Genomic DNA, 26,647 nt, shown 5'->3' on the forward strand with positions numbered 1-26,647 from the left:
TGACAGAATGCCAAATGGTCGCTCTCCTCTTCAGCCCGGAGGACACGGTGTCCATGATTCCCGTAAAGAATCTCAAATATTGATTCGCCAGACCACAGGACAGTTTTCCACTTTGCATCAGTCCAACTAAAATGAGAAGGCGCTGCCGTTTCTGGATCTGGTTTATATCTGGTTTCTTCTTTGCATGGTAGAGTTTTAACTTGCATTTGTGGATGCAGCGATGTACTATGTTCACAGACAATGGTTTTCAGAAGTGTTCCTGAGCCCATGCAGTAAATTCCACTACAGAATTAATTAATTGCCGCCTGATCACAGCCATCCAATATTGGTGTCTTTGTACTATTTTCAATTGAATATAGGGTTTAAATGATTTGCACATCATTGCATTGTGTTTTTCTTTACATTTTACATAGCGTCCCAACTTTATGAAATGGGGTTGTAATACATGAAGGGAGTAGGGGGGGCGATTAACTTGATGAGGAAATGAAGCATAGTTACGAACATAATTACCACATATTACAAATAAAAATGGAAATGCCAGACAAGTCTATTCATCTGATATGAAAGACCTGAATTCATCTGATATGAAAGACCTGCTCCCTGACTATTATCAGCTGCCACTGTGCTGACACCTCCCCCTCCCCCATGTTGTCCCTGTCCTTGTCCATTTGGTCATGCTTCCAACCTGGACTAAGTTTAAATAGACTCTGGACTCAGGCCACATGCATTTATTAATTATTACAACTAGTAATCTTGATACGTTAACCCGGCACAGCCAGAAGAGGATTGGTCACCCATCTGAGTCTGGGTCCTCTCTAGGTTTCTTCCTAAAATTCGGCCTTCTTAAGGAGTTTTTCCTAGCCACTGAAATTCAACACTACTGTTGTTTGCTCCTTGGGGTTTAAGGCCGGGTGTTTTGTAAAAGCACGGTGACAGCCGATGATGTATAAAGGGCTTTATAAATACACTGATTGATGGATAAGCCAACTGGTTTCAAGCAGTTTCCTCAAGGCCTCCTTAGGGGGTCACAATGGCAAGACCTAGACGACTGGACACACGCAGGGTTAATATCGCTGCAAGATCTCAGCAAAAATGGCTGAGAAGAAATGGATGGAGACATCATTGAAAATCTAAAATGACTCAGATGGGAGGGAAGAAATGGATGGAGACATCACTGATGAGTCTCGGCTTGAACGAATATCTCTGGGGCCAAAAATCTGGGCGCCTGAGCTATCTCGGAACTGAAGAGTCAGACAGCATATTGGGATGGCAGCATTTGTGCAGAACAAGCTGTTATGAATATAACCAGTGCACAACATCTTCAGGGAGAGAGCAGACCCTACAGGGCCAGACAAAAACAACAAACCCAGCAACTCAAACACGTTTTGTTGTTAATGTGACATGGACATGCAGCAGCACATCAAGGACTTTGGTTGAGGCCGACAGGGAGTAAGGTGACACTGAGGGGGACGTGACTAGATGAGTTGAAAGCATTCATTGCTGTTCTGTCAGCACGCAGAGCATCTGGCAGAAGGAGTGTGCGTTTGTAAAGCTTCTTAGACATGTACGGTGTAACTTAAAACCCTGACGCACATACGCTTCTGACAGAAACAAAGTAGGACCAGGGTTTCTCATCAGTGAAAAGACAAGGCACATGCAGAGCAGCCGTTTTCAATAACAGTGCTGAAGAATGGCAAGATGACAATCGCCCTTCAAAGCAAGAAAACTTATGTTAGTGTAAAATGCATGCGCATGAAGTATTGTGCAATTGTCATCGACACACAGAGACAACAAAAAGAACACCATAACACCACACAAAGGAATGTCAGCATAATATGCATGGCCGTTTCAAACCAACGTAAGGAATTGGTAACCGTATGGGTAATGACCCGTGTTGTTTTCAGTAATTATCAATGCACACATCCTGTCTCAGCGGTGCGTGGGTTGCAGCAGGACTAGGAGAGACTCCATCATGAGTCGGGCATATGGAGAGACACCAGCGCCAAGGCAGCAGCAGAACCTGTCATTTCTGTGAAGTGTCGTAGGCAGATCAAATCACAAAACTCTGCGTGGACTGTAAGGAAAACCGATGTCATTCTGTGGGAGCTACAGTAACCACGGGTAATATAAATATATTTTTCTATGACATCTTTGTCCATTATCATGTTTTACTGTGTATCAACTATGTTGTAACAAATGCACTAAATGAATTAATAACTGATTTTACACCATGAAAGGATCCAAAAAGGGTTAGCACTACTAGTGCAGGTGATACCTAGTCATCAAATATATGATTACAGACAGAGAGACAGATCTGATATTATATTTGTAACATACCAAACTGAATGTAATTTTTTATTGTTTACCATTGCATTTGTCACGATAGTCTATACCACAAGTCACCAACCCGTCGATCGCAGTCGACAAGTCGATCTTGGAAGCATTTTAAGTCGATCGCGAAGAGTTTTCAAAATCAGAGGAAAAAATATATATATTTGTATTCATTATTATTTATTAATTTAAAATGCACCATGTGTGAGCCTATTGTGTGCAGTAAATGGTGTCTAGGGGAGGGAGAGGCTGTCCAATCAAATAGCCTATAGTTTACATATGAAGAGCTCTCTCTATGTTTTCGGTTCTGATGGAGTGGTGACGCGTTCATGTAAACGGCACCTAAAAGCTGTCTCAAAGAACCAGCTTTTCAAGTAATGATTACGAATATGTAAAATATTTCAATGAGACGTTTTCATTGTTTATTAATAAACAAATGTTTTTATTGTGTTGGCTGCAAAGATGAAGTAGATGATACTGACCTGCGATCTACACAGAACGCGCCAGAGTGATATATAATATATACTATTTGTATAATAAATATTTTGCTAGTGACTAACAGGCAACAAAGAATGTCTAACTACATTGTGGCCTCGTTTTTTCATATTTTTTTGAAAGTGGTAGATCTTGGTTTACATTTGGACTTGGGATGTGATCTTAGGCTTGAAAAGGTTGGTGACCACTGGTCTATACCGTGGTATTTCATTCAAACACAGCTCATAAGAAGCAAAATGAATATAGCTCGACACTCACACATTTCATTGTGGCTCCCCCGAAACCAATGATTCGGCTGAGTCTGAGGATCGGGTCCGGGTGCAGCTTCTGAGTACAGGGAAAGACAGGACAAACCCAATTGCTGGGTGAGTTCACACAATATGCCACCAACCTGATATACACTCACCTAAAGGATTATTAGGAACACCATACTAATACTGTGTTGGACCCCCTTTCGCCTTCAGAACTGCCTTAATTCTACGTGGCATTGATTCAACAAGGTGCTGAAAGCATTCTTTAGAAATGTTGGCCCAAATTGATAGGATAGCATCTTGCAGTTGATGGAGATTTGTGGGATGCACATCCAGGGCACGAAGCTCCCGTTCCACCACATCCCAAAGATGCTCTATTGGGTTGAGATATGGTGACTGTGGGGGCCATTTCAGTACAGTAAACTCATTGTCATGTTCAAGAAACCAATTTGAAATGATTTAAGCTTTGTGACATGGTGCATTATCCTGCTGGAAGTAGCCATCAGAGGATGGGTACATGGTGGTCATAAAGGGATTGGCACTAAGGGGCCTAAAGTGTGCCAAGAAAACATCCCCCACACCATTACACCACCACCAGCAGCCTGCACAGTGGTAACAAGGCATGATGGATCCATGTTCACATTCTATTTACGCCAAATTCTGACTCTACCATCTGAATGTCTCAACAGAAATCGAGACTCATCAGACCAGGCAACATTCTTCCAGTCTTCAACTGTCCAATTTTGGTGAGCACGTGCAAATTGTAGCCTCTTTTTCCTATTTGTAGTGGCGATGAGTGGTACCCGGTGGGGTCTTCTGCTGTTGTAGCCCATCCGCCTCAGGGTTGTAACGAGTGGTTATTTCAGTCAAAGTTGCTCTTCTATCAGCTTGAATCAGTCGGCCCATTCTCCTCTGACTTCTAGCATCAACAAGGCATTTTCGCCCACAGGACTGCCACATATTGGATGTTTTTCCCTTTTCACACCATTCTTTGTAAACCCTAGAAATGGTTGTGCGTGAAAATCCCAGTAACTGAGCAGATTGTGAAATACTCAGACCAGCCCGTCTGGCACCAACAACCATGCCACGCTCAAAATTGCTTAAATCACCTTTCTTTCCCATTCTGACATTCAGTTTGGAGTTCAGGAGATTGTCTTGACCAGGACCACACCCCTAAATGCATTGAAGCAACTGCCATGTGATTGGTTGATTAGATAATTGCATTAATGAGAAATTGAACAGGTGTTCCTAATAATCCTTTAGGTGAGTGTATATTGTACAATGAGATTTAAATACTCAATGTAATTTGGTGCTTATCTGCTCTTACCTGTTTTTTGGAGTCCTTGGCTGAGGGAAGTGTTATAGGCCTAGAAACAGCTGTACAGACAATCTGGAAATACAATGAATGATGAACAGAAACAATCACAAAGACAAAAAGCTGAAATGTAAAGGCACTGGGAAAGTGCTTGAGCTATGTGAAGGATATACTGTAAAAAGGACAGATTTATTGACGTAAATCTTGCCTCTTCTACTTCACTGTCCTCTGAAGCCTCCCTGTGGTTGCAGATGGCAACCTCCGTGTGGGCGTACACGTGAACACCCCTATCGTCTGCGCGCAGCACCGTTGACCCCTGACCGCCATCCAGCGGGTCTCCGTGGCAACGCCAGTCGTCCTGCGGCGCGTCTTGGATGTTCAGGCCAGATGTGACCACTCCCAGCTCAGGAACACGGGACGTCACCAAGGCGGTGCGAGGCCTCGGGTGCTGGAAGGAAGAAACAGTCCCTCGTGACAATGGCAAACACAACCGCACGTAGCCGTACCCACAGCCCCCACCCACACCCCACCCAAGGCTATTGTCTTACAAGTTTGGGAGTGGTTATCTGTTGGATGAGTGACACTCTGTCCTGCACCGGTTTGCTGATGTTCACACTGCGAGACATCTCCCGCACAGGACTCCTCTCAGCTGGGGCACATCCTGGGACAAGACAACATAAACACATTCTGTTACCAAGGAATATGTACCGTGCCACCGATACATTTACACTGTACTGTGGGGACACACAGTAATCATTGTGTTTGTGATGACCGCCGCCTAGGCCATGAGTTATGGGGTTGTCCACATACCAGGCACAGGGCTGGGAAGGCCTTTCTGAATGGAGTCAAAGGGCATCTTTGTCCCATCTGAGGGAAACCTGTCAGATTAAACAGTGTTTTAAACGGAGAGAATATCCAGTGAAACCCATGAGGATCATGTTCATAATGCCAGCTAGTCATTAAATGTGACATCCGTTATTTTCACCATCTGTGGCAAGCAGATTGCATTCATTATGGCAAAATTTATTCATTATTAAGAAACAGTGCATCACAGACAAAAACAAGGTAGCTGAGGTTTTTTCCCTGTTTGATACCCTGGTGAGGCCAACCTGATATAGTCATAGAGGTCATGCCAGCTGCTTCCCTTAGACACAGGAAAGCACATCTCCCGGGGCATAGGGCCTGTCCCCAGCGAGGAAGCCAACCCGGCCTGCCGTGCCTCGCTAAAGGACACTCCTGGAGGTAAAAACATTGAGACTGAGATTAGACATTTTAAAGGCAATGGAGAGACATTAGCTGCATAACTTGAATCAGATCTGGACTATTGATCGTGTATCCCACGAAATATTTGGACACTGACACAATTTTCATAATTTGGGCTCTGTACGCCACCACAATGGATTTGAAATGAAACAACTGAGATACAATTGAAGTGCAGACTTTCAGCTTAATTCAATGAGTTGAACAAAAATATTGTATGAAATGTTTAGGGACTGAGACCATTTTCATACACAGTCACCTTATTTCAGGGGCTCAAATGTAATTGGTCAAATTAACACAATCGTGAATGAAATGTTAATTTTTATACATTGTCAAGAAACCTTTGCAGGCAATGTCTGCTTGATGTCTGGAACCCATGGACATTACCAAACACTGTGTCTCTTCCTTTGTGGTGCTTTGCAAGGCCTTTACCACAGTTTGTTTGTGGGCCTTTCTGCCTAAAGTTGTCTTCAGCAAGTGAAATACATGCTTGATCAGGTTTTGATCAGGGGATTGACTTGGTCATTGCAGAATATTCCACTTCTTTGCCTAGGTTGCTTTCACAGTATGTTTTGGGTCACTGTCTATCTGCAAATTGAAGCGCTGTCAAATCAACTTTACTGAATTTGGCTGACTCTGAGCAGACAATATATCCATATACATTTCAGATTTCATCCGGCTGCTTCTGTCTTCTGTCACATCATCAATAAACACTAGTGACCCAACGCCATTGGAAGCTGTGGATGCCCATGCCGTCACACTGCCCCCACAGTGTCTTACAGAGGATGTGGTATGCTTCGGATCATGAGCCATTCCAAGCCTTCTCCATACTTTTTTCTTTCCTTAATTCTGGTACAGGTTAATCTGTCCAAACAATAAATCTAATCTGGCCTTTTTAATCTTGTGGGTTATGAATGGTTTGCACCTTATGATGAAACCTCTGTATGTGCTCTTGTGAAGTCTTCTCTTTATGGTAGACTTGGATAATGATATGCCTACCTCCTGGAGAACGTTCTTCACTTGGCTGGATGCTGTGAAGGGGTTTTTCTTTACCATGAACAGGATCCTATGATTATCCACCACTGTTGTCTTCCGTGGACATCCAGGCCTTTTTGTGTTGCACAGCTCACTAGTGCGTTGTTTTTTTCTCAGAAAGTACCAAACTGTTGATCTGGCCACTCCAAACGTTCCTGCTAACTCTCTGACTGAGTTTTTTTTTTTGCTGCCTAAGGATGGCCTGTTACACTTGCATCTCTATAGTTCCTTTGACCGCATGTTGTGGGTTCATAGCAACAGCTTCCTAAGGTCAATGTCACAACTGGAATCATCACCAGACTTTGTACCCGCTTATTAATGAAGAAATAACAAAGGAATAGCCCACACCTGACCATGAAACAGCTTTTGAGTCAACTGTCCAATCACTTTGGGTCCCTTGAAAGAGGAGGGCTACATATTAAAGAGCTGTAATTCCTAAAGCCTTCCTCGAATTTGGATGTGAATACCTTCAAATTAAAGCTGAGAGACCGCACTTTAAGACGATATTCATAATTAAACTGTAACTTGAATATATTTTGATAGACAGACAAAATGACAAACCTTGTTATAACTAAACTAATTATTTCAGGCTTAACTGTATTTTGTTGGTCCTTTGTAGTTGCACTGAAGAATATATTTAATGATTTACAAAATAAAATCACAAAACAGCACATTCAACCCAGAAGATGGTCTTGAATAAGTAGATTCAGCAGATTATAGTATACTACAAAAAGGCCTAAAATGCAATGTTTTAAAGGGCAGCTCTCTTAAAGATGGTCCGGAGATGTGGGTTCAGCTAAAGGCTTCTCTGCATTTCAGCTATTTATATAGAAATGCAGAGATAAGAGAAAAGCTTTTAACCATTCTATAAGGAATGGTTAAAAGGGTCTTAACTACTGTATAGTTCTCTGGACTACTCTCTGACCACGCTGGCCTTGAATCCACTCCATCATAAAAGGACCTCTCCACAGAAATGTTTCAATTTATAAACAATGTAAAAACAACATGATCGGGGTCATGACCGAAAGGACAAGATCCCGGATACAGGCGGCCGAAATGAGCTTTTTCCGCAGGGTGGCCGGGCGATCCCTTAGAGATAGGGTGAGAAGCTCGGTCACCCGGGAGGAGCTCAGAGTAGAGCCGCTGCTCCTCCACATCGAGAGGGGTCAGCTGAGGTGGCTTGGCATCTGTTTCGGATGCCTCCTGAACGCCTTCCTGGGAAGGTGTTCCGGTCCCGTCCCACCGGGAGGAGACCCCGGGGAAGACCTAGGACACGCTGGAGGGACTATGTCTCCCGGCTGGCCTGGGAACGCCTCGGTGTCCCCCCGGAAGAGCTAGAGGAAGTGTCTGGGGAGAGGGAAGTCTGGGCATCCCTGCTTAGACTGCTGCCCCCGCGACCCGGCCCCGGATAAGCGGAAGAAGATGGATGGATGGATGGTAAAAACAACAAATAGCTCATGTAATAAACGTTAGAAACACTCAGAAGACTAACCTGATTTAATCAACTGGGCTGACTTCCCCCATGCTTAAAACAGGTTGCAAACCATCCTGAGCCACGAGCATGCTCATTGGTAAATGTTTCTGTAACAAAGGGGTTCTCAAACTTTCACGCGCGACCCCCGACCCGACTTAAAACTTGCTTTAAGTCTTTTTTTTTTTTTTTTTTTTTGGTTTCCAGCTATGTGAAAATGTCATTGCCTGTGCAAGAACCTTCCAAAGCAAAAGAAAATAGCATGTCCTCTTGAAGTGTCCCTTCAAAACTGTATCTGATGAATACAAGTAACTGGACAGCATTTTAATATGTCCGTTGACCTGTCTAGATGCAAAGCATTTTTGTCGCCATTCACTCAGCAGCAATGTCATTAATTAGCCTAGCAAGGGTGTCATTAGATAGGGGGATTGTATTAAGCTCACCGGCCACTTTATCACCATGCATGGCCTGGCAAATAGCCACTGCTGTTTTGATGTTAGCATTTTATATTACATTGGCAGTTATGAGTTTATATTCATTTCTATGGTGGTTTCATTTAGTATGCTGTGACCTAGGTAAATAAGTAACTAACAGACCATAGGGTCCTCTGTTTATCTGTTGATGAGATCTTAGCTTGACCAGAGAATGACCTAGCCTCTGTTCTTTGTTCAATGTGTGAGTAATATGAGTAGGGGCGTGGCCAGTGAAGAAGCTACAAAGAAGCCTGTCGTACCTAGATTCATTGATTACTCGGAGGGCGGTCATACTAGGTGGCCGTATATCGATTATGCGCATGTAAAAATGTTAAAACCTTTATAGAACTTTGGACTCAAGACCGATTACATTTTCTTTTACACTCCCAAATGGTATATGTCTGTTTGGCCATATTAGTGACGCTTCCTCATATAATGCTTTTTGCACCTTGGCGGGGACTGTGGCTTGCTGATTTATCGCTTGCTTTTGACCACATAGCTCTTCCTCCTTTCGGTGGAAAAGAAAAGCATGTTGATTTATCGACATCAGAGGGATGCCTGGTTTGCAAATGTATTTTCGGTTTCACTGGCTTTAAATGTTCAAGTGCAAGAACCTCTGAGCAAAGAACGCATTGGGGATGATGCACATCATTAATGATACAGCAAATGAATCCAAACTGTATGAATTCTGCTTGATATACTTAATGTTCAGATGGCTTGTTGGGGTGGAGGGCCATACCCTTGCATTTCTCATTTCCAGTAGGGCTTACTTTCACTGGAAGTTGTTTGCTTTTCTGAAGGAATGCTGTTTGAGAGAAACTGTTGTCCTGCAATGCCTTCTCTTTGTAGAACTACGAATTCTCCTCAAATCCATGCATATTTGCTAGCTAACTAAAACCATGCACACAGCAAAAACTGTTTAAGTGTGGCTCCGTAGATGTTATGTTAACCTGCACAACAGTTTCAACCAAAATATTTCATTCTACGACATGACGTAAATAAAAAAATATAAAAATGTTCCATATTTTGCCTATTCTAGTTGTATTCCCCTATTCTAGGTTGCTTCCAACCTGAACATTTCAAAGACGGCGGTTCATAACAAGGTCAAGCAACAGACATCGGGGACCACAAAGCTACAGACTGCCAGAGGGCGAAAATGACTGTCCACTGATCGAGATGACCGTCAACTCATTCGAATTTCACTCAACAACTGTAGGATGACATCAAGTGACCTAGAAAAAGAATGACAAGAATGGTTCGAAACAGGCTCCTAGAGGCATGGTTGAAGTTGTGTAAAGCTATAAAAAAGCCATCACCAATGAGAAGCAAAGAAAAGCCAGACTGAAGGTTGCAAAAGACCATAAGGATTGGACCATAGAGGAATCTTTGACAAGTCAAATTTCCAGCTTTTCCCAACACCTGGTCATCTAATGGTTAGACAGAGACCTGGAGAGGCCTATAAGCCACAGTGTCTCGCGCCCACTGTGAAATTTGGTGGATCGATGATGATCTGGGGATGCTTCAGCAAGGTTGGAATCTGACAGATTTGTCTTTGTGAAGGACACATAAATCAAGACAAGTACAAGGATATCCTGGAAGAACACCTACTTCCTTCTGCTCTGACAATGTTCCCTAACTTTGAGAATAGTTTTTTCCAACTGGACAATGCTCCATGCCACAGACAGGTCAATTAAGGTGTGGATGGAGGACCACCAGATCAAAACCCTGTGATGGCCAGCCCAATCTACAGACTTGAACCCCATTGAAAACCTATGGAATTTGACCAAGAGGAAGATGGATGGTCACCAGCCATCAAACAAAGCTGAGCTACTTAAATTTTTTTGCCAGGAGTGGCATAAAGTCACCCAACAGCAATGTGACAGACTGGTGGAGAGCATGCCAAGACGCTTGAAAGTTGTGATTAAAAATCAGGGTTATTACACCAAATATCGATTTATGAACTTTCCTAAATTAAAACATTTGTATTTTGTTGTTGAAAAATGAATATGAATTTGTATTTCTTTGCATTATTTGAGGTCTTTTTTTGGTTATTTTAACCAGTTGTTAATTTTATACAAAGAAATACTCTAAATGACAATATTTTTATTAGGAATTTGGGAGTAGTGTTGTCAGTACTTTACAGAATAACACAAAACTATAAATTTTACTCAAACACATACCTATGAATAGTAAAACCAGAGGAACTGATCCTTTTTCAGTGGTCTCTTAAGTTTTTCCAGAGCTGTATTCTAGATACATTACACATAAAGATAAATATTTCAAGACTTTTTTGTTTGAGCTGTAATCTGTAATCATCAATATTCAAACAAAAAGGGCTGCAAATGTTTCGCTTGGTGTAATGATTCTAGAATATATGAAGGTGTTACTTTTTGATTTGAATAAACAAAGAAAATGAACTTTTCCACGATATTCAAATTCTTGTCTCTTAGTAAGGGAATGAGTGCCTGACTGACTGACCACCCGTTGTTAAATAGCGTAGTGGTTAGAGACGTGGGCTCTGGAACAACAGGTCCCGTGTTCGCCTCCCGTAATAGTCAAAACGCATTATGCTCAGGACAGGACAGATAAAAATATTGCTGGCTACAACCCTATGTAGCTACGTAATAGTAAGCCTAAAATAAAACGGTTCTGGTGGAAATTAGGATTTGCTCAGGATAGACAAACACTTCGCTGGAATCACGACTCTATCGTCTTTTCATTTGAGAAAAATTCAGTTATTGTTAGTGATGGCCATTCGAGGTTCCATTACCATTCTTCTAGCAGCAGGATATTATGCTGGCAGTGATAATTAAGATTTTCTTTTTCAAAATAAAAGCCATCATTAAACTATATAAGTTAATATAGTTAACAATCTTGTCTGTACATTTTATGTTTAATGTCTGTTCCAATGTTATTCTTGTCTGTTCTTTTTCACAGACTAGATTGTTAACTATATTGCCTTATACATTTCAATGATGGGTTTTAGTGTGATAAAGAAAATCTGAGTGCTGCCAGTATAATATCATGCTGCCAAAATAACGCTAATGAAGCCTCGAATGGCCATCACTAGTTATCGTCACCTATATTGATAGATACTGTATCTATGTCATTCACGAATGGTTAATAAGCTGTTAAAACGGCCAGTGGCAAAAGAGGATTTGTTCAGGATAGACAAAAACCTAAAATGAAACCGTTTACTGTTATATTACGACTATTTCTGGTGGATTTTGGAATTTGGAATACAGTCGTTAGTATCAATGTAATTCACAAATGGCTAATAAGCTGTTAAAACGGCCAGTGGCAAAAGCCATAAAGTTCATAGATGCCATTTGTGGTGGAGGTAAACCTAATAAGAAACGTTACTCAGTTTAACACAATGCTTAATAACACAATGACATATTACTTGCTAATAAGCTTTTACAACGACCAGTGGTAAAAGTCATACAGTTCATATATATATACATACTATTTGTGTATATATTTGTTCCTCTTCCTAGACAAAGAAGGGTATTAGTCCTTTGTTCCTTAGGAATGTGGTCCTTGGGGGGAAGTAAGATCAGATGGCCTGTTTAGGTAAACACAATAGTAAACATTATGTCAGGAAGGATAAGGTGGGGGGACAGCCCACCCTTGGGGTAAAACCTATGTGGGCAGCATCTTACCACACCACTTTTTCCCCTATAAGTACTGATGATTGTCATGTATTAAATTAGAGACTCCTCAGATTATTATTCTGTAAGCGTTTGACGCGTCTCTCTATTTGCAAATAAACTGTTAATTGTGCCAAGATAATTTTGTCTCTGTACTTACTCCTTTAAGAGTGTCGATCGATGGAATTACCATCACAGGCGTGATGTTAATGAGTGAAAATTATATAATGTCAAGAGGCTATACTAACACCCATGCTGCATGTGTGTAGTTTGGTGGCATAGTGGTTAACAACATTTCACATGGGCGATCCGGGTTCTATTCTCGAGAGGGTAGCCACGATCAACACATTCTATTGCGGGCTGGCTGAACTAGGCTTGCCTAGTTTCTTGTTTGAGATGCACCTGTAGTATAGCATTTTTCAGGTATTTTAAAAATAGCACTTTTTTCTTTTAATTTATTGATTCGGCAAAACTTTGATAACCACTTCTGTAACACAACCTTATACTACAACCCTGTAGTGAACTGTGATGGCTCTCTGTCTCACCAGGGTCTAGCACCAGGTCACTGGTGAACATGTTCTTCACAGACATGTTGGCACACAGTTTGACCGTCTTCAAGTGGCTGTGGCGGCGATTGAGGTAGATGGAGAGGACGTACTGCAGGTCCAACATCAGACAGGTCCAACGCACCGTGGAGGGGGCGGGACCCACCAGACCTGGCCATTAGAATAACTTGGTTATTATCTCATATCAGTTATCAAGGAACAGCAAAAAAGACACTGGATGGTTTAGCCATATTCAATTCTGAAATTCCAGACACTAAAATGGAGCAACTCTGATTTAAATAACCAACTTGTTTGTGTATTTTACCATGTCGGGCTGTTTTGGCAGTGCTTTCGTACACCGAGCCCTTGGCTGCACCGCACACAAAGGGGAACTGAAGCCAGGTGGCTGTGGACTTGAACTCCTTAAACAGGTTGGAAAAGGAGACACGGATCACCTGGCCCTCCTACAAAACAGCACAGAAAACACACAGGTCTGAAGGAAATAATTAAAGAATTACTAATGAGTGTGGCCTTGGGGGATCCAGTAGTCTGAACTTCTCCATTCAGTAAAGCATTAAATGCCTGAGTAAGGTAATTCAGCAGACACTTTAGTAATGACCCTCATTGGGAATTCCACCGAGAAACCTGGCACTCAATTGCCATGCTCCACCAGCTGAGCTACACAGGATGCAGCCACCCCAGGCATTCTGCCCATTGATACAGCTTGTGCGTCAGCTCCAGGAGCAGGCCTGTGCAGAGATAAGGTCTGAATCCAAATCCACCAATCCAACAGGAGCACTTCCACTGCTGACGCACTGCAGGTGTCAAGTCATGTATGCTGAAAAGCCACCCTGATGCATAGCCCCAACCGTGTTATAGGTGTTGTGGATGTTCTTTTGAACTACTTAGGATGGCAGACATACGGGAAATTCCAGCTGAAGATAAACCTAGAAAACATTTCAAACTGAAACAATGTTTGTGAATACGAACATCTATGCTTTATGCTAACATTATAGAAACATACAGAATGACAACAAATGTGTTATTACAATTTATTAAGAATTATTTAAGATATGACTGTTCAATAAGTTTTTCCTTATTAGTACTTAATTTGATGATCTAATTAGTGATTATGTACTTGCCCCACATAATGTCTGTTGTAACCCTACATAGAATTGCAGAACATGAGCTTCAAAACAAGAATGTCCTAGGTCCCTCAAATTGAACAATTTCAGGCTGGCGCATAAGTTAACTAAAAAAAATATGACAGAAAAAAACATGGGCAACCGAACCTAGCAGTTTAACAAGGCTGAAAAGTTTAGAGTGACAGCTTAAGATGCTCATTTCCCAAATTCCAATAATCCCCAATTAACATTTTTCAAAACCACCTTGGGTTTTAAATCCATGGAAATTAGAGCACTTTCAAATAAGATGTTAAAAGACACAAGGAAGCAGCAAGCTCTGGCAGGTGGTGATCCACTGAGAATCACGTTACTCAGACGAGTCCTACAAAGGAGAACAAGGAGACACACTACATACTCTGAATAGTAATTTTGTATTTGACCTTTAACAATCTAATTTTGGAATACATTTCAACATTCATAGGAAAATAGCTATTCATAGGAAAATCCATCCCACTCAAAAATAATTGGTTGGAAATATTCGCAAGCAAATTCCTTACAATTACAACGCATCATTGTTTTTCTCAATCATTGCCTTCAGAATAAAAGTATGCAGTCAAAGGCATATCTATGCACATTATTGTTTCGCTTCTTTGCATATACTTGAAGGTAAACTTACTTAAAGTATGTTTAGTTCGTAGAAAATATTGGCTGTTGGCTATAAGATAACCTCCTTGGTAAAAAAAGTGCATGCTATGTTGGTCAATGTGCATGATATATCGTCTCCTAATCGACATTGCGATGTATAAATCCGCAATAGTCACATAGCAGAACGTACGATTTAGTAAGGTAAACATATATCAGTCTACTATTTATATATATATATATTTATGTTAAACTAGCATTACATCTGTCTGATATAACGTAATTTACTCCGATTTATAGGTTATTGGATACACACTTTATTATTATTATTTTAAACACGGAGTTCGTTCCTGCACGTGGTTGACACGCGGTTTACAGGCAGGCATGAGAGAAGCTTTAGCTGATTGGGGCCTAGATGAGAGTTGTCTAGTCTGTATAACAACAGACAATGCCGCGAACATGGTGAAGGCTGCTGCCCTGAACAAGTGGACCAGATTGCCGTGCTATGGCCACAGACTGTATCTTGCAGTTGTTATGCCCAATTGCGCATTCTATTTTACTGCTGTTGCTATTGCTACACTATTACAATGTTATTACCTAGCAACCTGTTCTGAAATATACATTTTCATAAGTTTCATATATTTTTATTGTAGAGATGGGGCTGGAGAAGAATGAAGGATACAGACTGTCAGGTTGATAGCCAAAGCTCTGAATGCCAGGGCTGATATCCTATGGCATTAATGTTTCATATCTATATATCTCTTTTTAAGTTTAAACGTTGTATTGGCTTACAATAACAAACAATGGAATGAAATGCCCCTATATTTTGGGTTATCATTAAGTAAAATGGTTAGTGCTGAACTCATGAGATATAAGTTATATGAGAATGAATGTGTTGTATTATAGGTTAAAACAAAGAAAGCATGCTGAAACTCTATTTATTTAAATGTGTATAATAATAAGAACTTTATTTTGTCTGGTTTTTTCCCTTAGAAAATGCAGTGAAAAAGGATGGACGCATTGACCGTGCTGCAGGTGTCTGCAAGAAGCTGGTGGGTCACCTCTCATAGCTGGAAGGCTAGAAGTGCTCTTGAAAGAGCCCAGAAGGAACTCAATCTACCTTCACATTCCCTCATATCAGAATGCCAAACAAGATGGGGTTCCAGACAGAAGATGATCAGCAGGATACTAGAGCAGCAGAAGGCTATAACTCAGGTCCTGTCTGAGGACAGGAAGACACAGCATCTAATTCTAACCTGGCAAGATATGGATGTCCTAGAATCTGTCACTAAGTCACTGGGCCCATTGCTGGACTTTACAGATGCACTTTTAGGAGAAGACTATGTTAGTGTCTCATATGTGAAGCCAGTCTGTCAATTCTTCAACACTTCAATGCAGCTAATACAAGAAGGAGACACAGACTTGACCAAGACATTGAAAACTGAGATGTTGCACTACATCAACAAGAAATATAGAGATGAAGCTACTCAGGAGCTGCTAGATGCGGCTTCATGTTTGGACACCCGTTTCAAGATGGACTTCATCAGTGAAGACAACAAGCCCCAAGTCAAGGCCAGAGTGGCATCAGAAATGATGGAATGCCAGGAGGAGACGTCAGGCAGCAGCACTGAAGTGGAGCCGGAAGTTGCAGGTTGCAAGTCCCAGGCAAAGATAACGCCAAGAAATCCTTGGGAAGTTTCTTTAAACAGAGCGGAGCTGCAGCAAAGGGTGATTCCTCTATGACCAAGGATGCTGTGGAAGCAGAATTAAACAACTACCTCCATTGGACAAAGAGGAAGATCCACTTGCATGGTGGAAAACACAAAACACAAAAGCTTTCCACATCTCGCCAAGCTTTCCCGCAAGTATCTATCCGTTCCCCCTCAGAGAGGCTTTTCGGTACAAGTGGCAGTTTTGCCTGTAATGGTGAACAGACTGGTATTCTTGGCCAAAAACCTTCATGTTTGAGTGAGTAATGTATACATGCTTAAAGTCAAGTTATTATATTTGAATAGAATTTAGATTTACTATATTATTCTACAGAAATGTATTTATTTTACCAGGTACTCTGTTTTGAAAGAAACAAGATTTTATACAGTTGAAAAGTTAAATTTAAATCGGCATTTGTCTCGCCATGATGACCAACACTGTTTTCCTTTGGCACTGTTGCTAAGAAAAGTTTATTTTAAAAAGGAAAGTTTGTGAAATACAATGGTTCTGTGTTGATATTTGTTATTCATGTTAAGTTCATTGGTATTTATTAGTTAGGTTTTGCTTTTATTATTACAAATTATTAGTTTTATAAACACTGTATTTGGTTTTTGTAAACCACTCAGGATTGGTGTATAGCTGCTCTTTTTCATTTTTCAAATGGTTTAAATAAATAAATGTTTCTATTTTCAAAAAGGAGGTTTGTAATTTTATTCGTAATGTAATAAAATGTTAAATTACTTTTTGATTAGATTTTGTCATTCAAATGAATTCCCTATTGTGATAATGAAACGTCCTCCGTAGAGAATGCTCTGTTTTAACCTGGTTGGAGTACTGAGATAAAGCCTCCTGTAATCTCCTGGATCTCTTATAGACACCACACCTCTTCATTCACAAATGAGCCCCTTTATTTTAGGGTAAGCAACATGCATTATTAATATCATAACATGTTAGATCATTGACTTGAGCCTGAACTGATAGAAGAGTATTACATGAATAAAATAGAGCCATGGTGAATTAAACAGTGTATTAATTAATATAACAAATTAAACTACTTTTTTAATTTGTAAAAAAGGTAAAAAGTCATTTTAATTTTCTATGAAGATGCAGTACCCTACAAAATCACCCCAATCATTCTAGAATAATTAATTATTCTCAAATAGAGCTTTTCAAGTAATCTGGTGAAGACATCCTGTATTTTTTCATATCGCAATATATAATCGCAGACAAAGAAAATATTGCAATGTCAGTTATTTCCAATATCGTGAAACCCTATGCCAGACCCAACACCGTTTGGCATTACCAGACAGCACCAGCAACAGTTCATCTACTGTGTCATTTGCAAACCATATAGAATATGAAAAAGAATGAATTACAGAATTTGTATTAAATATCTAAAGAATTTAAAGATTACAATAATTGTTTGTATTGACTATGAAAAAAAAGATATTTCAAACAACACAGGCTATAGAATTTTCATTAGTTCCAAATACTCTCAAAATGTATAGATTAAAAGGTACACCACACTTAATCACAAATAAATACATTAGAATTTTGTTTTATTTTGAGTGTATTTTGATGATAGCACAGATTCTTGATAAACATGATGAATTGCAAAGGATGAATTACACTAACGAAAAGCCATATTTGTGCACATGAATGCTATGCACGTTTTCAGTTCATTCCAAACATTTTCTATCAGGATCAAGTCTTGGTCTTGATTCCGTCTTGGTCTTGATTCCGTCTCGGCTTCGATCTTGGTCTAGACCTGGTCTAACTTTAAGTGGTCTCGACTACAGTTCTGGCTATTTGTATAGGCCTATGCAATCAAAATCTCTATATCCAATGTAATTAAAAAAACTAGCCATGTTTCTAAAATCAAATTGCTTAACACCAACAAAAAACATTTTGGGGGAAAGAGACAACATTTCAAATATATCTGTCTGAATATAGGATATGTTACTGATTATTTTATCAAACAATGAGGAGGAATCAGCTTTCTATGTAATTAATCAAAGGTATTACACTAATTCATTATTAGTGATACAAAATAAAAACAATATCCTTTACTCTTTTTAACTCTTTTCTATTAAGTTAGCTTCATGCAAATCGTTTTACCTGTATTGGGGATATTAATCAACCAGAAAAGCAACCAGGCAAGCCTAGTTCAGCCGGCCCGTGATTAGAAAGGATGAATGTTGTTGTCCCTGGCTGGTTTCGATTTGCGATTTACTGTGTCGCAGTCGGTGTCTTTAACCATTACGCTATTTAAACAGCCATTACATTTTTGCTGAAATAGAATGTTTTTTAATGGAACTGAAGTGTACTCTTGTACAAAGATTATGGTAGACGGCTAGCTAATGGCTACAGTGGGGAGAACAAGTATTTGATACACTGCAGATTTTGCAGGTATTCCCACTTACAAAGCATGTAGAAGTCTGTAATTTGTATCATAGCTACTCTTCAACTGAGTGACGGAATCTAAAACAAAAATGATTTTTAAGTAATTAATTTGCATTTTATTGCATGACATAAGTATTTGATACATCAGAAAAGCAGAACATAATATTTGGTACTGAAACCAATTACAGAGAGTATACGTTTCTTGTAGTTCTTGACCAGGTTTGCCCACAGTGCAGCAGGGATTTTGGCCCTTCAGGTTTCGGGGCTGTCGCTGGGCAATACAGACTTTCAGCTACCTCCAAAGATTTTCTATTGGGTTCAGGTCTGGAGACTGGCTAGGCCACTCCAGGACCATGAGATACTTCTTACAGAGCCACTCCTTAGTTGCCCTGGCTGTGTGTTTCGCATGGTTTCATGCTGGAAGACCCAGCCATGACCCATCTCCAATGCTCTTACTGAGGGAAGGAGGTTGTTGGCCAAGATCTCGCGATACATGGCCCCATCCATCCTCCCCTCAATACGGTGCAGTCGTCCTGTCCCTTTTGCAGAAAAGCATCCCCAAAGAATGATGTTTCCACCTCCATGCTTCACGGTTGGGATGGTGTTCTTCGGGTTGTACTCATCCTTCTTCTTCTTCCAAATAGGGCGAGTGGCGTTTAGACCAAAAAGCTCTATTTTTGCCTCATCAGACCACATGACCTTCTCCCATTCCTCCTCTGGAACATCCAGATGGTCATTGGCAAACCTCAGACGGGCCTGGACATGCGCTGGCTTGAGCAGGGGGACCTTGCGTGCGCTGCAGGATTTTAATCCATGACGGCATATTGTGTTACTAACGGTTTTCTTTGAGACTGAGGTCCCAGCTCTCTTCAGGTCATTGACCAGGTCCTGCCGTGTATTTCTGGGCTGATCCCTAACTTTCCTCATGATTATTGATGCCCCACGAGGTGAGATCTTGCATGGAGCCCCAGACCGAGGGAGATTGACTCATGATTACCCTCCCCAATAACCAGTCACCCTCCCCAATAACCAGTCACCCTCCCCAATAACCAGTCACCCCCCCCAATAACCAGTCACCCATCACCCTCTCCAATAACCAGTCACCAATCACCCTCCCCAATAACCAGTCACCAGGGATGCTGTTATTTCGCTGGAATCTTTGCCCAGTTGGACAACCAAAGTTCGATCCCAAATCACCCTCTGTTGGACAACCAAAGTAAATCCCAAGTCATCTTCCATTATTTCCCAGCAAACGAATGCTCAATCTGAATGAACATGTAGCTGCAGATTAAGAAAAAATCACTAAGGAGGGCACTCAAAGTGCATAAGGCAAACGGGGTTGTTTGGGAGTCACAAGAGTACACTTTAGTTCCAATAATAAATGTTCTGTATTTCAGAAAAATTCAATCACATTTTATTCAAGCAATTGTAATGGCAATGGTAAAAGTTGCATTTGTAGACTATGTGGAATAGTCATCAATACCAATAGACCCAGTGGGCTTGCAGGAACGTTCCCAACTGTGACAAACAAACTCATAGTTTTGACCCCGGTTCAATTCCCCCTCTGACTTTCCAATTTTGTCTCTGATGTTTATCCACACGGTCCTTTAAACGCTGTGGTACAGCTATATATGCTGGAAACTGTAGCTGGAAACAGCAGATTACGAACAGAATATATACACAGGCTTACAGAGACCCATTATCAGCAGAAATCAGTCCTGCGTTCCAATGACTATGTGACCATTAGAAAACCCTTTTGCAATTACTGTATGTTGGCACAGCTGAAAAACGTTCTGATTAAAGAAGCAATAAAACTCCTACTTTAGACTAGTTGAGGGTCTAAAGCATCAGCAATTGTGGGTTTGATTACAAATAACTTTCTTCTGGACCATCAGTGACCAAAAGATATACCTCTGTGTTCACACTTTCTCAATCCTGTAAAATACTGATTAGGGACTAATGACTGATTTCCATATCTGAACATTTTACAACTCAGCAAAAACCTTTAAAATGGTTTCATGTTGTGTTTATGTCTTTGTTCAGTATAGATACAATGACAGCAGGTCTTACACCACTGAGAACCAATTTAATTGTTATACACTATGTCAATAAATGCCTGGCAAAGCTACTGTCTACCAGAAATTGTAAAGACAACCACAACAGTGTGTGTAAAGACAGAAAATAATTGCACTCCCAGGATAAACGCTAAATTCAGTACAAGAAAGGACAGAGAAAGAAATTCAAGTAATGTTGAATTGAACCAAAGAAAGGACCAGGGTTTCAAAATAATCTCCAGTACCTCAGCAGCGATGTCCAGATGCACAACAAAATGTTTAGTAGGACTGGGTCTGAAGAGCAGGTAGAAATAGCGTCCTGTCAGCCCCAGGGACTGAGTGCTCGTCTTAGGCAGCAAGATGTAGTTGCTGGCAGGAACTGACCCACGGATCCGAAACACTGAACACTTCAGTGTTTTGTCCTGTCAGAACGTCATAAAGAAAACTGAAACTTAAAAGCACACTAAAGACTTGGTGACACGTTTTTGTTGTGTGATTTTTTGGGGGGGCAAGTTTAAGTGTCTCCCAAACACAGGACATAACTTTATAAAGTAATACGAAATTATATACGGTAGCTATGAGTAGTGTAGCATACCATATAGGTTGTCACTTCTCCCTCTTTTGATGACTTCTTCCATTCGTCAACTCTCACATGCTTGAAGATGTTGACATACGGGTGTTGCCAGACTGTTTAAGACACAAGGAATATTGAAGGACATTGTACTGCAGCAGTAACTACAGCAACTATATTGTATGCAGTCTTTAACAGCAAGCGATATTAGTCATAACACGTTTGAACCAGCAGTAAAGGAAACTGCCTAACTAACAGGCAATTTGCTGCAATATGCAAATGAACCCTTACCTCTTGAGGCCATTGTTTTAAGGTGTCGAGGATTCCTTAAAGTTAGCTTGCTAGCAACCAATTCACCTGTTGACTTTTAGCTATTGTATAAGCTACCCACTGTGGCTAACTTGCGTTAGCGAGCAAACTTTTCTGTGTTCAACTCGCCAGTTGTAACAAAGGCGACCACAACAGTTAACGTGCTTCTGTAAGCAAGGTCTCTTTTATTTTTCGCCATGTCAACAACAGATTATATGCATAGCAATTGGAAATCTGTAAACTCCCGCTACAGCCACCGCGGTTTCCAACGGTGATGCGTGTTCAGTTACGTCCCATGCCTTGGTGCCTCTGGGAGATGTAGTTCGGAGTTTGAGAGGGGTCAGGTGAATTTGTAGCGTAGGAATATCGTATGGAAAAGACCATCAACGGAAGGACATTAGTGTCAAAAGAAAATTACATCATAGTCATATTTCATTTAAATGAGTGTTGAATCCACAAATTTGATATTTAAATTCATACTTGAAATTGTATGGTATGTAATAAATTACACTGACCACATTTTGCAATCAGTTTAACACTTTAATTTTTATTAAATTAAAACATTTATTCTTTAGGCTATGTATATATTCAGTTTAAATATGGTCAATGTTGTATTGATTCTCTATGTATGTGACTCACACGTTTGGAAGAGTCTATTGTAACCACACTATTCATCCAGAAAAGTGTTTTGACTGTTCATTTACTTGCTATTTGCTGGGATATGGACATCCAACCAGCTGTGTGCAACACAATCGTTATCAACACCTCTTACCTACACAATCAGAACACCACTTCCAGGCTCCAATGTCTAGCTACAAGTGAAAAGGAGTAGGCGTATCATATTTTGCTGGTCTACACAGGCTGCATGGCTACACATACAGAAATACATCTGTGGATACTGGAGGTTTTCAGAAGTATTCGCCCCTTGGTCCCTAGGTCATGGTGCCCTTGGTGTGCCCCAGGGGCACAGAAGCCCAGGAGGGAGAGAAACAGTATGGAAAAAAGGGTGGAGAGACCGCAGAAATATCTGTGACCAAAGCCCATACCTCCGAAATCACCACCTGACCGACATGGATGTATAATGATTTATTCAGCAATATTATTTACTGTGAGGACTTGAGGTCAAGACAGAGGATGCATCCCAGTAGCCAAGGGCTTACACCCTTTGATTGTGATATGTTGCACATTATAAAACTAAATCAATAAAAACACATGGCATGAAGATGAACATCAAACCACATATTGTTTAGTAGAAAAGACCCAATAGGGCTGTTCTATCATGTTAAACAATAGACAATGAAACAGTCACAGCCTTTAAGTCTATAAACTGTGTCTACACATTCTATATACCATGGATTCTGTTATTAGGCTATAGCTGGCTTTTTAATTGATTTTGTTTTGACACTTTGATTTCCCAGCAGAAATAGCTCACTTTGAGCAGGCTAAGATGTGCTGCAAATTCTGACATGCTCTGCTGATATGCCAAACAACCCTGTGCAACTGAAACAAAGTTCTCGCAATGAAAATGTTAACACAGTTGGTGTAATGAAACATTTGATACCAGAGAAGATGGAGCAGTCACCTTCTCAGGGTTGCATGCGTTTCATAGCACTAGCTGCGTTAATTGTCCACATATTAAGCCTAGAAGCGTGGGTCTGGTGCTGTCGCTGGTTTTGAGAAAATTGTGGGGTTGATTTTGAACTTGGAAAATTCAGCAGTTCTAAAAAAATAAATATAACATTTGCCTAAACAAAAAGCTGTGTTGTGTGTTTTGTAATTTATTAAGCATATTTGAAAGGTTGAGACCGCAATTGTTACTGTTTAGGCTATAAGTGTATGTCTCTATTCAAACATTACATAGCAGTAAAGAGGCAATGACTAATGTTTTGCTGTTCAATACAAGAAGAACATTGTTTTCCTAATTTATTTAATCGTATGAACATCGTGACTAACATTTGATAACAATTACATATTATAGGGTTTTCATTAGTTCACCTTGCTGTAGGCTACGTGTCCAGTATATTTCTGAAATGTCTGGGAAAATAAAATGATCCCGGTCACATGGTCTGTTGACAAATTTTCATAACAGAAGCCCTGCTACACCCATAATAACATATCTAATCCTTATTACAGACTGCAAACCGATCTACCAGTACAGACTATAACTTCCCTGATTTAAATGCTGGTGTCCCATTCTCTGTCTTCAGTTCTCTTTCTCCCAAACAACTAATACCCGGAGGCTACAAGTAAGCTCACACCACTGAAGGCCAGCCACATACACTATATTAACCTTGCATGACCATAACAAGGCTAGTAATCCATACTAATACATATACTGATCAGCCATAACATTATGACCACCTGCCTAATATTGTGTGGATCCCCCTTTTGCCGCCATAACAGTCCATACCCGGTGGGGCATGGACTCCACAAGACCTCTGAAGGTGTGCTGTGGTATCTGACACAAAGACGTTAGCAAGTCCGGTAAGTTGCGAGGTGGGGCATCCATGGATCGGACCTGTTTGTCCAGCACACCTGTTTGTCCAGCACACATGCTTGATTGGTTTGAGACATGGGGAATTTGGAGGCCAAGTCAACACCTTGAACTCGTTATTGTGTTCCTCAAACACAATAACGTTCCTCAACATTTCTGAGCCATTTTTGCTTTGTGGCAGGGTACATTATCCTGCTGAAGGCTAATGCCATCAGGGAATACCATTGCCATGAAAGGGTGCACATGGTCTGCAACAATGCTCAGGTAAGTGGTCCGTGTAACATCCACATGAATGGCAGGACCCAAGGTTTTCCAGCAGTACATTTCCCAAAGCATCACACTGCCTCCGCCGGCTTGCCTTCTTCCCTTAGTGCATCGTGGTGCCAGGAAAGGCCACCTTGCACCGTGGTCCAGTTCTGATGCTCATGTGCCACTTTCTTTCACCACAATCTGCAATTGATCTATTTATCCACAGTGCTGTTTACCATGCTTTTATTATTAGTCATGTTTGTGTAATGAATTCATACCACATTCCTCAAATAATGTAATCAGACTTTTAACTCAAAATAATTACCTTCCGATAAAAATTGGGATAGCTCCTATTTGTCTCCTAGGTTTCCTAGCAACTAATAGATTGGTGGTGCTCTGCTTACTGGAGAGTAAAGAAACATTCCATAACATTCAACCAAATGCAAAAACACTGTCATGACATTGAGACACTACTCTGTACATTTGAGTATTTGTCTCTGGTAAGAAGACAATGCAATTGCTTTATTTGTTAACACATTTTAGTGCTTTATGTTGTCTACAAAAAATTGCAGTGACTTTCTTTAATGCACAATTTTCCACACTTTAGCAGTTGTGTTGGCCAGATGATCCAATCAAATAATGTGATCCATGACAAATCTGAAGTTGTGGTAAAGATTAACTTTAAGTGATTTAACCATGTGCTTGTCAACATTGAATGTACAGAGAGCTAGGTGCTGAACATTATCAACGATACTGCACTGGAACTTCAAACAGGTGAAAGTGATCAAACCAAATGAAAAACCAAACTGAGCATAGAAATACAGAACCTAGAAAGTAGAACAAAGATATACAATGAACTTGATTGGTACAATGGTGTCAAATAAGGGACAAATACCGGACCAAACAAAAAAAGAACAAGAAACAAAAACCAAGAAGAAACCTACAGACCTACATTACATAACATACACACAATACCCCTTAATGACAAAGTGATTTTTTTATTTTATTTTATTGACATTTATTGAAAGGGAAAAACTAAAATGTACAGTACAGTATCTCATCTGCATTATGATTGGCACTTCTCCATTACTTTGCGGTGCATGCAACACTGCACGGGTCAGATACATGCTTGCCATCCTGTACCGTGCTGGTCAATGGAGAAGCGCCTTAGCCTACTTAGCTAGCTACCTTAGAAAGCTACAACAAACCTAAGTTGACAAGGTAACCTTACCACCTGCATAATTTCTTCAAAAACAGGTTGCTTACTGTGCGTGTTCATCGCTGCTTGGAAGTGTAGCTAGGCGCCCGATTATTCAGAGTTTTTCAGAATATGTGGCTGTCTGTGAGGTCTTCCCGTCACTCCCGGTCCGATTCCTCCCTGCCACACTCTGCACCTGCCACCAGTCCACTTCCCAGCACACATGAACGCACCCAACACTCCAGATCCCAATCACCTGAATATTGAACACCTGTGCCCTGTTTACCCCTCTATTTAACCTGTGCTCTTCCTCCCCTCCAGCGTGAGGTATTGGTCCCTGTGGACCTGCCAAGCAATCGATCGCGCGCTCTCATTTCGTTGTTGATTCCCAGCCTGTTGTGTTCTCTACCCTCTTGTCCCGTCCTCTCTCCTCGTTTACAGTATCCTGCGTCCTGACCTGTTCGTCTGCCCGTCGTGTCTCTCCCTGCCTACCCTCCCGGTGTAGTTACTTGTACGGACTGCCTTCCCGGATCACCGACCTCTGCCTGCCCCTGGATATCCTTACCGTCTCTCCCAGCTGTACTGTAGTCTCCGCTGTATGATCTCCCGGCTTCCTGACCTGCTGGCCTGCATTTCGGTTTCACGTCTCTGCTCATCCCTGCCTGTGCCTTCGCCCTCTAGGACTGATCTTCTGGTTCCCGACTCTCTGCCTGGCTTTATCGTTTGTGTGTTAGCCTACTCCCTTGTGCGACGAAAAAATAAATCTACCATTGCACTCCTGCAATTGGACCCACACCACTCTGGTCCTGGTGTTTGTTACACTGTCCAGCAACAGCTTAGTTTAGCAAAAAAGCACGAAAGCAGACAGGAAGGTTCCTCTAACTTGCACATTATGTGATGACACAGGGTGGCCAGATGGGAAAAAAAGATCTCCACAGGGTGTAGTGGATTCATGAAACAGAAAATATTTTATTCCTACTCACAGATGGGCAACACGACCTCCTCCTCACTGACTATCAGTACTGGCTCCCCCCAGGGCCGTGTGCTGAGCCCGCTCCTGTACTCTC

At 41.0% G+C, this 26,647-nt stretch overlaps 2 protein-coding genes across 2 annotated transcripts in view; one reads left to right on the top strand and one right to left on the bottom strand.

Moving 5' to 3' along the window:
* Positions 1-21,899, bottom strand: part of wdr90 (WD repeat domain 90) — a 55,806-nt gene extending 33,907 nt beyond the window's left edge. Inside the window, 11 exon segments of the mRNA XM_010888837.4 lie at positions 3,085-3,153; positions 4,405-4,467; positions 4,601-4,840; positions 4,941-5,053; positions 5,203-5,270; positions 5,502-5,628; positions 12,827-12,997; positions 13,152-13,290; positions 21,005-21,181; positions 21,355-21,446; positions 21,622-21,899. Coding sequence (XP_010887139.3) covers positions 3,085-3,153; positions 4,405-4,467; positions 4,601-4,840; positions 4,941-5,053; positions 5,203-5,270; positions 5,502-5,628; positions 12,827-12,997; positions 13,152-13,290; positions 21,005-21,181; positions 21,355-21,446; positions 21,622-21,634 — 1,272 coding nt within the window. The 5' untranslated portion in view covers positions 21,635-21,899.
* LOC117594536 (zinc finger BED domain-containing protein 4-like) lies at positions 1,849-16,835 on the top strand. The gene is made up of 2 exons (XM_034292466.1): positions 1,849-2,121; positions 15,586-16,835. Exon 2 carries the CDS (start codon positions 15,604-15,606, stop codon positions 16,333-16,335), a length of 732 nt encoding a protein of 243 aa, XP_034148357.1. The 5' UTR covers positions 1,849-2,121; positions 15,586-15,603; the 3' UTR covers positions 16,336-16,835.
* Positions 21,900-26,647: the final 4,748 nt, after the last annotated feature.

This window comes from Esox lucius, chromosome 5, assembly GCF_011004845.1.
Source record: "Esox lucius isolate fEsoLuc1 chromosome 5, fEsoLuc1.pri, whole genome shotgun sequence".
NCBI lineage: Eukaryota > Metazoa > Chordata > Actinopteri > Esociformes > Esocidae > Esox > Esox lucius.